The following is a 13762-nucleotide window of genomic DNA, read 5'->3' on the forward strand; positions in this document are numbered from 1 at the left end:
GATCACAGAATCCAGCCCCAGAGAGCCTCTCGAGCCAATAACCACTTCTTCGTCGTCGGCACCAAGCACGGCAGTCGCGCGGCGCTAGGCACGTGGAATTATCTTTCTTGCAAAGTTCTTTTGAAGCTTGGTTCTCAAAATCACATATATAAAAGGGGTTGCTTTTAGCACGGTTCTTCTTTGCACATTTAAATAGTAGGCCGACAAATTCTGACCTTCGACTAATCATTACCAGATGGGAGCTCTTCAAAACCAATCATAATATGCTGCAGAGGGTGGAGAAGAAAACGTCAGGGATTAGCCTGAGCATATAGCCAATTTTGTGCTATTAATTGCCAAACAAATCGGGTCATAAAAGCAGATTCGTTATCTCGTATTTTTCAAGCAGTAAGCTGAGAGTTTCAATGCTTCGACCGTGTCCTTTCCGATGACAACTCTGCAGAAGCAGTAATGAAGACGGTCCACCAAAGGAGGAGGGGGAATTGCTGACCGGACGCGCGCTAGGGCGCGGCGGCCGGTCTCACCCATGTGCGCAGCGCCTAGCGTAGCGGCGGACCGCAATGGCTGCATCCGCGCGGAGAAGCCGGCCGGAAGGAGCCCCAGCGATGATGGAGGAGAAGGAACTGCCTCCGGCTCCGGGCTGCCGGCTGTGGTCGAGAAGGACCCTGCAAGGTTACAGGGTCAGCTGCGCTCTGCGCGCAGCGACTTGGTCTTCCTTCAGACGCAGCACCGACTCACGCTCAGGGGACTGCACGCCGAGATCGCCAAGCTTCAGAAGACCGTAAAAGGTTTGCGGCTGTTTTTCCGGATTCATGCACAGCTACTGAAAACCCCAAAGGGTCAAGGATACATTCACCTGGAAGTAGAGTCTAAGTTTGTCGCCAGTTATCCTCTATTTATTTTTTTAGAATAAGGTTATTTAGCTTCTAAAAACATGATCGAAATATATTCTGGTGCGTTTCAAACTTTTGGCTGTGTTCCAATATAGAGAAATTATAGAGGCTCCATGGCGCAGAGAAACCTTGGAGCTTTCTTTAACTAATTATGCGCTTTTCGCGTGTCGATTTCTGGTTTCACTGTTAAGAGGTTCGTTTCTGCCTGTTAAACACTCGAATATCTGCTTGCGTCTTTGATTTTTTTTTTTTTAACTCTTATCAGAAAGCATGCTCATAATGACTCTGAGAGTTCCTAAGGGAATCTGAGACGACACGACTTTGATCACACTTACCAGATGGTAGCACTAAATTTTACATTTTTACTCAGGAACAGCATTTTATGGCACTATGTCTTTTTCCATAGCGCCGCTTTTGTGCTTATTCTTTCGTCCAATATATATTATTTTTTCCCCATTGCTGGTCATATGGAAAGTGCATCTGGTCCAACACTGACACTCTCCAATCGCCTTCTTTTATTACTCACATCGTATGAGCAAAAGCTTTCTTCTTGTACCGTTCGTTGGCCATATTTGAATCTTGGCCATGACCCCTGAGTAGGTAGCGAAGAGGAAACCCGCGAATGCCGCTCTGTACCGTTATGGCACCTTCAAAGAGCAATACAAGTACTGCTGCGAATATTCTGCAGCCATTTTCACACACTTGCTTCACGGTTTAATGACTTGAATCCTAAATCAAGAACTGAAAATGTTTCGGTAAAGTAGCGTGGCAGCTCTTTTTCTAAGAGAAAATAGATAAAGAACCCGAACAACGACAACACCTTGAGTAGCCAGGGCACCTGCTTGGGTAGTTAATGATCTGGCGTTTCGTTCTCCAATATTTACATTCACAAGCAGCGGCCACAGGGTTTCTTTTTGTTTGTTTTTTTTTAGTTGGTTAAGTTATGTTGCAATGAAAAAGCTATAGATAGATGTGTTTACTGAACGGAAAGGTAGAGAAGTCGGTCGGACAGTTGAATATCTGGCCTTCTAATCTGCATTGAGGAAGTAGAAGAGGGGAAAAAAGGAGAATGTGATGAGTGGTGATGTGGTTAGAAGCTGTACACTGGGCGTTTAGCTAGGAGTCAGCGAAATTAAATACTGTACTGCTGCAAAATCCAGGTTGTTAGGAAGGCGTTTGCAAAAGTTTGTGAGATCTCGTTTACAGTTCCCCTGCTTATGTATAGATTTTGAGCGTTGAAAACCTTAGTAGCGCCATGCGCAAGAGAAGCGATCTGTTGTGACAGTTGGGCTCACGGTCTTTCTTTGTCTCCTCCTCTCTCTCGGCCCTCATTTTTTTTTCTTTGTGCAGAACTGCAGTTCGCGCTTTACACCAATGGGATAACGCTAGTGGACGAAGGTAAGCATTCCCACTTGCTATGTTTGCTCGCAAACAGGAAATATAAACCGGGCTTTGCTGTAATTACTGGTTTCCTGTCGCAGTCACAGCCAATAATTATAAATCAAGAAAACATTCCCTGTAGCGGGTACAAGTACGGATTGCCAAATAAATAGAAACACGGTTGGCAGCGGCATGTCGCCTTAGGTCGACTCAGACCATTTAGATTGAACGTTTGTTTTTTAAACAAAATTGAAAAACCTTATTTGCTATAGTTCTGAGCAGATATCGTGCGATAGCTCTTCCATCTGACCCCATTTTTTAAGAAAAGGGCGCATTTCTTCTCAGCTCACGAATACTTAGACAGCGCTTCTCCCCATATTACTGCGCAACTTCACCCCTGGCTATAAACGAACGAAAAAATACAAGCGCGTTCTTGGCGTTTCCTTCCCCGTGTTCAAGTATACATTTATTTCCCCTGTGGCATCATTTGCATCATTTTACGCCGCTAACATTAAAACGCTTTCATCTTTTTTCAGGACAGTGTATTTTATAAAACGTTTGATAATTCGCACTATCTCCCTACACAATGTGAAATTACATTTATGCTGAGTGTATCACTAAGGCACATTTTAGAAATCTCTAACACCCATTTGACCCAAGAGCACACGAAGCTTCAGCTGGCCGCTTGTACTAACGGGCACTTTGGTATTTTGAAATATATGTACCATTCATATATATATACAAGGCTTAAAGAGGCAACACCGATCGCGTGTGAAAAATATCATGGACGTTATAGCTTAGTTATCCGTGCTTATATGCTGCTGACCACGAGATGGAATTATCGTGCCAGTAGTGTAACCTGTGGGCGACACATCGCAGCATCTTACCAAGCCAAGATATCGCAGCTGGAGGAGGACCTGGACAAATGGTGCTGCCATTGCCGCTTCCTCAGCTCTCAGCTGGAGCAAGCCAATAACGCCCTCGTCTCGCTCAACCAGCGGCTCCAGGTGCAGGTGAGCGCAGGTGCAGGCGTTGACCTGCTACGAAAAGATAATTCTCTTCTGCAGCGGTGTTGAACGACAAAAGGAATGCAAAGAAAGAATTAAGAAGCAGGCGGTGACGTTAAAGGTAGAGACAGCTTGGTTGGTTGGTTTGGTTTGGTTTGGTTTGGTTTGGTTTGGTTTGGTTTGGTTTGGCTTGGTTTGGCTTGGCTTGGTTTGGCTTGGTTTGGCTTGGCTGGCTGGCTGGCTGGCTGGCTGGCTGGCTGGCTGGCTGGCTGGCTGGCTGGCTGGCTGGCTGGCTGGCTGGCTGGCTTGTGGGGTTTAACGTCCCAAAGCAACTTGGGCTATGAGAGACACCTTAGTGGAGGACTCCGGAAATTTCGACCACCAGGGGATCTTTAACGTGCGCTGACATCTCACAGCACACGGACGCCTTGCTTTTCGCCTCGGTAGATGGCTAGATTGTGGTCAGATTTAGCTAAAGTGCCTTGATGAACATGGGTGCGGAATTCATCTTTCGTGCTGAGACATAGGGGCATAGAAAAATTCTAGAAGACACTTGGAGCACTAAAGTGCGACGAGGAAAAAGCCATTATAGCGCGGTGGATCGTAGCCCTCCACTACGGCACCTCTCTTCTTTCACTCCCACCTTCTTCCCTTCCTTTACGGCTGCTACGTGTATTGTGACAGATACTGCGCCTTTTCTACCCTTTAAATCAATTTCAAACGCCGCTGATGCCTGCTGTACTAACGCTTCCTAGACGTAGGGGTCTGCTTCTATTTTCTGTGTGGTGCGGCGTTCGAGAAAGCGGCAAATGAAAAGCGCCGCACGGAAGCCTGGATCGGACGCCCGGCGGGGTCAGCTTCGTATATGCATGAATCGCCTGGCGACGTCATGACCAGTCGTGACGATACATGGTGCACCCATTGTCGAACACAGCCAGCATTCCATTGAACGCATAAAAATTCACCGACGTTCTACAACTCGTTTACAGGAAATTGAATTCTCAGTATCGGTCACTCGAGGAATCCCGCTATCCTCACGGTAGACAGGGGGAATTATGATGAACGGTTCACGATCCAGGGCGTGGCGCAGTTCGTTAAAGCGCTCGGCTGGGGTGCAGTGGTAAGACGCCCGACTGTGCCGGAGTTCCCGGGTTCGAACCCGACCGCGGCGGCTGCGTTTCGATGGAGGCGAAACGAAGTGGCGTCCGTGTGCTGTGCGATGCCAGCGCACTAAAGATCCCCAGGTGGTCGAAATTACTCCGTAGCCCTCCACTACGGCTCCTCTTTCTCTCTTTCCACTTACATTCCCACCCGTCTCCTTTCCCTTACGGCGCGGTTCGGGTGTCCACAGAGCAAGTGTGACAGTTACTTAGCCTTTCCCTTCCTGTGAACCAATTCAACTTAACTTTTTTATCCAAGGAATGGGGGTTCAATTTCCGGCAGAGACAAGGTTTATTTATTCACTTTTAACTATCTACCTCGAAAGCGAGTTACCTTCTGCCGACAGCCTCTGCCTACAACTCCTGCTGATAGCGATGAGGCATTAAAGACTTTCGCCTTAAACCATGATGCTTAGGTCGTAGCACTTTATCGAGATTGATATCAACCTACTGACTTCTGGATCATTCGCAGGTGCGTACATGGACCATTTATTATTTGCTTTCTGCTCCCTTTGTTTTAGGGCGAAATCCTTTTCAATGCCTCATCGTTGTCGACAGAAGGTAGTCAGCAAAGATGTCACGCTTTCGAGAGCGAGAGTGTAAAATAAATGTCCCCACCGGGAATCGAACCTCCATCCCTTGGATCCCAAGCCAACCACTTTACCAACTGCGCCTTCCTCCGGATCGTAAAATGCTATCCATAATTCCCCTTGTCTACCGTGAGGATGATAGAGGGACTACGCGAATGTACACATATTGCGCCTTTCCTTTCCTGTGAGTGAATTATAGAACACCGGTGAACTTTGATGCGTTCAATGAAATGCTCGCTGGTTGTGTTCGACAAGGGGCGCGCGCGATCTACCGTCACGACAGGCCATGACGTCACCTGGCGATTCAAACATTTGCGGAGCTGACCCCACCGGGCATCCGATCCAGGCGTCCGCGCGCCGCCTTATATTTGCCGCTTACTCGAAAGCCGCACCCACACAACAAATAGAAGCAGACCCAGATGTCTAGGAGGCGTTAGTACAGCAGGCATCAGCGGCGTTTGAAATTGATTTACATGATGGAAAAGGCGCAGTATCTATCGCAATTCTCCGCGGACACAAGAACCATGCCGTAAAGGAAGGAAGGAAGGTGGAGTGAAAGAAGAAAGGGAGATAGAGGTGCCGTAGTGGAGGGCTACGATCAACCGTGCTATAATGGCTTTCGCCTCATCTTTAGTGGTCTGAAGTGTCCACTAGAATTTTTATCATTGTATAATGTTATGTTATGCGCATATATATTAGACCGTCACTTTGCGGGCACAGATATATTATTATTATTATTATTATTATTATTATTATTATTATTATTATTATTATTATTATTATTATTATTATTATTATTATTATTATTATTATTATTATTATTATTATTATTATTATTATTATTATTATTATTATTACAGTTTTGCCCAACATTTTTCCTCCGTTTACAAACATCCACATTGTGATTCCGTTTGCCTCCCATCTGGTGCACTATCTAATTCCATTCTCTTTGACGAGGAGTTGATAACTGAGAGTCTTAAGCGTCTGAGACCATCTTTGTCTCCTGGACCTGATGGCATTCCAGCTGCCATAATAAAAGCCTTTAGTTATATCTTTGCACCAATACTGACTGCCATATTTAATAACTGTTTAAAAAATGCTGCCTTTCCTCGCGTGTGGAAAATGTCACGCGTGTTTCCTGTCTTCAAGTCTGGAAACAAATCTGATGTTTCCAATTATCGTCCGATTTCTCTTCTATGTGCAACCTCTAAGCTTTTCGAATTAGCTTTGCACAGCGTACTTTCCTTCATCTCAAACATATCATAGTACCGAATCAACATGGCTTCATGTCGGGTCGCTCTACTTCTACCAACCTAGTCACGTTTATGACGTATGCCTCTGCAGCAGTCCTTCAGAGGGGTCAGGTTGACACTGTGTACTGTGATATGAGCAAAGCTTTCGACGTTGTTACTCACTCACTACTTCTTGAAAAACTTCTACTCTCTGGCATTGAAATCTCCCTCGTAGCCCTCCTACGCAACTATCTCCTTGATCGCTTCTGCTTTGTCAGTGTCAATGGACAGACTTCTTTCGTTTACCCTGCAACGAGTGGAGTTCCTCAAGGTTCAGTACTAGGCCCGCTTCCCTTCTCCGTTTTTATTAACGATGTTTCCTCGGCGATAAAGAGCTCCTCGTCTCTTTTTTATGCTAATATAAAAAATATTCAAGGTAATACATTCTTTTCAAGATTGCTTGTTGTTTGCAATCGAACATATCTGCTTTTTCTGATTGGTGTGCGAAGAATCGACTTACCCTCAAATCTTCCAAAACTAGGGTTGTGTCTTTTACTCGTAAAACACATAGCTTTCTCTACCATTATTCTGTGAATTCTGTGCTGTTGGACAGGGTTGATGAAATTAATGACCTTAGTGTAGTTTTTGACCGCACCCTCAGCTTCTCCTCTCACACTAAACGCATTGCTCAGCGGGCTATGCGCACACTCGGATTCGTTTGCAGACTTTCGAGAGAGTTCCATACTCCACTTCCGTTCCTAAAACTGTACCTGTCCATATGCTTGCCGGTCTTGGAGTATGCGTCGGTTGTTTGGAATGGCACTTGCAAATCGAACTTGGACAAGGTTGAGAGAGTACAAAAAAAAAATTTTTACGGATATTTCATTATCGCTTTCCTTGCGCAACTTTCCCCTCTCGCTCCACCAGGAGCGCCCAACTGAATCTTCCTTCTCTTCACTGCCGTCGTATCAGACTTGATATCATATTTCTGTACAAACTCCTTCATGACCACATTATGTGCCCTCAGCTCTTAGAGTACATCCTACTGTGCGTTCCGCGAAAGAGCATAAGGGAATTCAGACCATTTCAGGTTTCTCCTCTTCATTCCCACTCCCCTCTGGACAGGATGCAGTGGTTATTTAACTCTTTTTGTCCTCACCTTGACATCTTCCAAAACTCGCTCTGTTCATTTACATTGGATGTTCGTAGCGTTGTATTCTAAATAGTACTTTATCACATATAACTCCCACTTTCTAGCCTTAATATTGTATTTGCTTCACTTCCTGCTTTTTCTCCTGTTCAATGCTGTCTGTATCTTGAACTACTTTTTATCCGTTTCTTACTTATATTTCAACTTTAAACTTTATATTCGAATATTACTGTGCCTTGTTCAATCTTACTTCTTTATTGTATTATTCTGTATTTCTAGCCTGTGTTTTAAGTACCATGCACTTGTTGCGCCTGGAATGGTTGTTTATTTTATGTATATGTCTATATTACTATAATCAATGTCAGTTATTTGTTGCTGTTCTTTTTTCTCTTCTATCTACCGTTCTTTTTTTTTTTTTTCTTCTTTCCTGGTGTGCTCAAAAATTCTCTCACTGTGTATATAAGGGATGATACTCATTGTTTCCTTACTTTCCATGATACTTTTCGTCTCAGTTTCATTTCATGTACTATTTATTTCTTTTTTTTTGTGTTCTCTCCGTGTGTGTAAACATGTTCGTGTTTTTTCATCTTTGTTTCTTTTTTTTTATTTGTGCTGCAGCCCAAAGACCACATGGTTGTTCCTGCGCACATTAAATAAAGATTGATTGATTATTATTGTTATTAATTATTATTATTATTATTATTATTATTATTATTATTATTATTATTATTATTATTATTATTATTATTATTATTATTATTATTAATGTTTTTACTTTTTGTTACATTTATGGCTTTTATGTTTTCTTTTTATTTTAATGGGATTTTTTTGCACTTATATTAACAGCATTACGTTGAGTTCAGATGCAAAACGTGAGATGGCACCCTAGGTATGCTGAGCATAAGCTGAGCAGAGAAGCTTATGAGAGACAGTGGTAATAGTTTGGCTGCGACACCGGAGTGGCGCAGTAGTTACGTCGTTCGACTACTGTTCCCAAGGGCGTGGGATAGAATCCCGGCCTCGGCGGCAACTTTTCGATGGAGGCGAAAATCAAGGCGCCCGTGTGCTGTGCGATGTCAGTGCACGTTAAAGAACCCCAGGTGGTCGAAATTTATGGAGTCCTCCACTACGGCGTCTTTCATAGCCTAAGTCGCTTTGGGACGTTAAACCCCACAAACCAACCATTAATAGACTTGTGCTATCTGGGTTCACTATAGTGAGATAAATAGTCTGCGGGCCATGCAAAAGAAGCACTTACATTAGCACTCGATTGAACCCTTGAACAATGAGCCCCCCCCCCCCCCCCCCCCCCCCGACAATGCCCATTTACAGGACTGGCAGCACCAGGCGGAGCTGACGGAGAAAAACTCTATCATCGCCAACCTCCAGAGGGAACTTGAGTGGAAATGCCGCACTCTCGCCGAGCTCGAGATGGCCACCCGTGGCCGAGGAATGAGGAGGATGTCTGGGCCTCTGGCTGCGTCCATGACATCGTCCTCGCTTGTGGAGCCCGTCGAGCCTGCTCGCACACCGTCCCACCGAGGCTCCGCTGCAGGAGCATCGGCCAAGACTTCGGCTGGAGCCGCTTCATCACGCAAGTGCAGTCATAGGTGCGATCATTCTCATACTGTGTGTTGTTATTCAGGATGTTTGTAACGTAAATTTTCGCACGAGGATATATATATAGGAAAGGACGAACGTGGAAAAAGCTTCGTCTGCGTATGTTTTTTCGTTGTCGATTTATGTTTGCTGGTTCTGCGACTTTTGCTTCTACGTACAATCCTACCTATGATCCAACTAAATCAGTTAACCCCTATTGCAACATCCATTTCCAGCCCTATCAGCCTCTCTGCTTGTTTCCCGAATTTGACGGATCATGTTGATTGGCGGGAAATTCGCCGCCGTGGTGGTGCAAGGGTAGGACGCCCGACTACTGTGCCGGAGTTAAGTTAAATTGGTTCACAGGAAGGGAAAGGCGCAGTAACTGTCACACTTGCTCTGTGGACACCCGAACCGCGCCGTAAGGGAAGGGAGGAAGGTGGGAATGAAAGTGGAAAGAGAGAAAGAGGAGCCGTAGTGGAGGGCTACGGAGTAATTTCGACCACCTGGGGATCTTTAACGTGCGCTGACATCGCACAGCACACGACGCCTCTTCGTTTCGCCTCCATCGAAACGCAGCCGCCGTGGTCGGGTTCCAACCCGGGAACTCCGGCACAGTAGTCGGGCGTCTTACCACTGCACCACCCCGGCGGGGCAAAATTCTGTATGTGCCGGAGTTCCCGGATTCGAACTATGGTTATGTTGGGGGGTTTCGCATGAGCATGGTTGTCGGCGCGTAAAAAGGGGAACTGGTTTGTGTTTCGGATAAAATGGTGCCATAGAATAGAACATGAAGGAAAGGTGTGGAAGTGACGAAATGGTTGAAGTGGTTTATTTGTGTATTTGTTTAGTATTTTTTACGTTAGGTGCCCTTAGGATGCGCTTCCTCTTCAAGTGTATATATATTACTGCAATGTTAATGTTTTGTTCAGTTGTACCTCCAGAATGAAATTGCGGCTTATGAAGGAGTACTATTGCTTTTAAATAATATTTTGAATGTTTCAATACATCTTGTCCATGTACATTGAACGGTTTTGAGAGCAAGTGAGCTGAGGTTGGCGTGTCATCGTGAGGAGCATCATGAGGCTCATCAAAATGAGGAACTCCCTACCTGCAGTCATTCTAATACTGTTGCTTTTGCTACATGTCGGTTTTTGTGAAAGATCCCCAGGTGGTCGAAATTACTCCGTAGCCCTCCACTACGGCTCCTCTTCTCTCTTTCCACTTTCACTCCCCCCTTCGCCCTTCCCTTACGTTGCTGTTCAGGTGTCCACAGAGCAAGTGTGACAGATATTAAATCCTTTCCCTTCCTGTGAACCAGTTATTATTATTATTATTATTATTATTATTATTATTATTATTATTATTATTATTATTATTATTATTATTATTATTATTATTATTATTATTATTATTATTATTATTATTATTATCATCATCATCATCATCATCATCATCATCATCATCTGTTCGTTCCATCCTGCGCTCTCGTTTTAACATTGCTGGTGGAACCAACGAGAGGTATGAACCAACTGCAATAGTCTGCTAGCCACCCTTTCCATCATTCAGTTCCAGCACGGTGAGTCTGCTATATACTTGTTCACCACACCAGTTAGATTCGCGAGCAGCTTCGTTCGTGCCTATTTTTTCATTGCTTTCTGTAGCTTTGTTCCACCCAGCCGCCCACAAATACGGACCAGTCAGCTCATTTAATCGCCCACCTGGCATTCACTTCCAGCACTAGGCCTTTCTACTGTATCCCGCATCGGTTTGATTCGCCAATAGCTTTGTCACTCTTTATTTGCTCATTTGTTTCTGTGTCTTCGTTTCCATTTTTTGCTTTAACATCCTTGAAATATGAGCCACTTACCTCACTTGGTTACCGTTTCAAAGTTTATTTCGAGCACACTGAATCTTTCGACTTGTTTCCGGCTTCATTTAGACTTGAAAGCAGTTACAACAATGTCTGTTCGTTCCTTTCTGATTTCTCGTACACTATTTCTGCTACAACTAACCTGAAGCATATACCAGCAATCTAAGTTAACCAACCTTTAAAGGGAAACTGCCCTGGTTTTAGATTTCGATGAGTTTCGAATTGTTGAAGGATTATATCTTGCAGTTTAGGTTAGGTTGGTTGGTTCATAGGAAAGGAAAGGCGCAGTATCTGTCACACTTGCTCTGTGGACACCTAAACCGCGCCGTAAGGGAAGGGATGAAGGTGGGAGTGAAAGTGGATAGAGAGAAAGGGGGGCCGTAGTGGAGGGCTACGGAGTAATTTCGACCACCTGGCGATCTTTAACGTGCGCTGACATCGCACAGCACACGGACGCCACTTCGTTTCGCCTCCATCGAAACGCAGCCGCCGAGGCCGGGATTCGATCCCGGGAACTCCGGCACAGTAGTCGGGCGTCTTACCACTGCACCACCCCGGCATTAAAAATATATTGGCGCTATCATTTTAAACGGTGGGGCAACCAGCGACTAAAACCGCGCCGACCATCAGGCTTATTTGCACAGCACAGCGACTGGTGTGCTTATGTGTGTCGTTATGGGGGCGGGAGGGGAGGGGGGGTGATGACGTCGTTGATGGTAACAGTACATTTCCTACATAGAAAAGCTTAGTTTTGAATAATCAAAATAACGCTACGGAAATCAAGGCCCCAGAAACGTTGTTTGGCGGCATCAGATGAGTCACCGCAGGATGTGAGCGAAGACAACGAAAATAAGAAATTTTACTATCCGTGGACCCATCGCTGAGCTTTTCTGCAGTCCTTTAGTGCTATGTGGAGAAGCTTGAGGTTTAATCGTCGATTACGTCACCAGTTTGAACGCTAGCGCAAAAATAGTTGACGCAGTCGGCAGAGCAGATGGTGGTAGGTGGTAATAACTTTATTACAGCAGAGCAGATGACGAATAGGCGCCTACTACGGCACCACAATCCTAAACCCTCAGGCCGTGGCTGTAATGAAAGACTACGGAAGTCGAACAACTGCGTAGCTTTAACTATTCTATGGTCACCTTATAGGGCGTGATAGCCTAAAGTATGTGTGCGTGCGTGCGTGTGCGTGTGCGTGCGTGTGTGCGTGTGCAGCCTGTTTCGTTGTTTCTTCCCCCGTTTGTGACAACTATTCCTTTCTTCTTGTGCAGATTGCCGGTAATCGTCCGCGAGCGGCCTCCCGACGATGACGCTGACGGTACTCCCCAGTCGCCGCAGTCCAGTGCGACCACTTCGAGAAGCGTCACTCCTCGCAGGACCTCGCACAACGGCGCCCGAGCTGCTTCGGCCAAATGCCTGCCGACCTCCGGCTCAGGTGGCAGCAGCGGCAAGAACGCGCAACCGACAGCGGGCCGAAGCATCGAGACGGACCGCAGGCGTGCCCAGCTGCGCCTCCCGCCCCTAGTGGACCCCACGCGGGTGCTGGCGTTCCCCGCCCGCTCTTTGGTTCACCATCAGCTGTCCGCGGTACACTGTGATTCTGGCCTGAGCACCGACGAAGAACTGTCCATCGACCGAGTCCCTTCGCCAGAGCTCAAACCCAAGAAGATGGGGAACAGGGTGCTCGAGGTGTCCACCAAGTGATGCTCTGTTTACACCGAGCGCACTTTTTCGCACAAACTGTAATTCTCCTGCTAACTTCCTGGCCAAATATGACCTCCCGTCGACGGTGAGATGAAGAACATTAGGTATTACCGGCAAACACGCGACAGTATGTGGCTGCGAACAAGTCACGTAGTCGTCCACGTCGCCTCAGTACAATCCCAGAGTTGTCCTATATGTAATATGTGTACAGTGAAGTTATAGCCCATTATAAAGGTAACTTAGTAATTCATGACATTACTGGATGAAAGCGTGAATGGCACGTTGTAACGAAAGATAAGTTTATATAGACATTTCGCTTCGCTGTGAAATTGAGATTATTGCAAGGAGGGGTAACTTAAGCAATGTCTGAGTACTGCGCTAACAAGCAGAATTAAGCTACTTTTGAGATGCTGTTCCATTGCACACGTGCTACTACCGTTTGCGAGTCGACACGGCTCGTCGAGCTGTAGCATGGTCGGTTGACGCTGCATGCGGTACTCCAAAAAGAAAACGCTATATCAATCTGATTTAATTAAGGCGAAAATGCGAACTGATAATGTTCGTTAATCCTTTAGCCCTACTATTGGCATGCGTCACAGAGCGACGCATGGAGGCGAAATAATGTTTTTACGAAAAGCCCTTTTTGATGCTCTCGTGGCCATCCACATTGACAGAAGCCTCGTATAAGATGTTTTTTCTTGGCGTTGGAACATAAGCCGCGTGTTTCTTGCGGCAGGTCGCTAGTCTGATCGCGCGGTGTCATCATATGGTATCTTATCTGCAACGAAAGAAATATCATTTGGTGTTGTGGCCATGCACCGAGCTGGTCAAATTGTGAACGATTTACGTCGTTTTATAGGTAATGCAGTGAAGGTAAGGAAATCACGTCTGCCTGTGACATGTTGTGCTGCAGCTTTATGGTAGGGGCAACTTCGATAACATTTGACATTGCGCCTGCGTAGAAAATAAACTTTACACACTCTTTCCCTTGCGTCTTTTTTCTTATCAGGAAGTAAAATGCGGGGCTAAAGAAACCACAAATGCTTTGATTATAAATTTTGCTATTATTATTGGTACAAGTGGCATTAGTGGCAGTAGTAGTCACTGTAGCAATACCAGTACTACTGCTACATCTATTACTGCTTCTACTCGCGCCCAATATATGAAATTT

At 45.5% G+C, this 13762-nt stretch overlaps 1 protein-coding gene across 1 annotated transcript; it reads left to right on the top strand.

The window, feature by feature from the left end:
- Positions 1–453: 453 nt before the first annotated feature.
- LOC146197601 (uncharacterized) lies at positions 454–12700 on the top strand. The gene is made up of 5 exons (XM_084596498.1): positions 454–788; positions 2244–2291; positions 3153–3286; positions 8745–9022; positions 12159–12700. The coding sequence occupies exons 1-5, from the start codon at positions 527–529 to the stop codon at positions 12589–12591; spliced, it is 1155 nt and encodes a 384-aa protein (XP_084452624.1). The 5' UTR covers positions 454–526; the 3' UTR covers positions 12592–12700.
- The last annotated feature ends 1062 nt before the right edge of the window (positions 12701–13762 follow it).

The sequence above is a fragment of the Amblyomma maculatum genome, chromosome 3 (genome assembly GCF_055883805.1).
Source record: "Amblyomma maculatum isolate TAMU_Amacu chromosome 3, ASM5588380v1, whole genome shotgun sequence".
Classification (NCBI taxonomy): domain Eukaryota; kingdom Metazoa; phylum Arthropoda; class Arachnida; order Ixodida; family Ixodidae; genus Amblyomma; species Amblyomma maculatum.

What these genes read in the sequence shown, in the direction of transcription:
- LOC146197601 (XM_084596498.1), top strand. Translation starts at nt 527, where the DNA reads ATGTGCGCAGCGCCTAGCGTAGCGGCGGACCGCAATGGCTGCATCCGC. An exon ending in ACCAGCGGCTCCAGGTGCAG is followed by an intron (nt 3,287 to 8,744) that starts GTGAGCGCAGGT and finishes GCCCATTTACAG; the next exon opens with GACTGGCAGCACCAGGCGGA. An exon ending in TCACGCAAGTGCAGTCATAG is followed by an intron (nt 9,023 to 12,158) that starts GTGCGATCATTC and finishes CTTCTTGTGCAG; the next exon opens with ATTGCCGGTAATCGTCCGCG.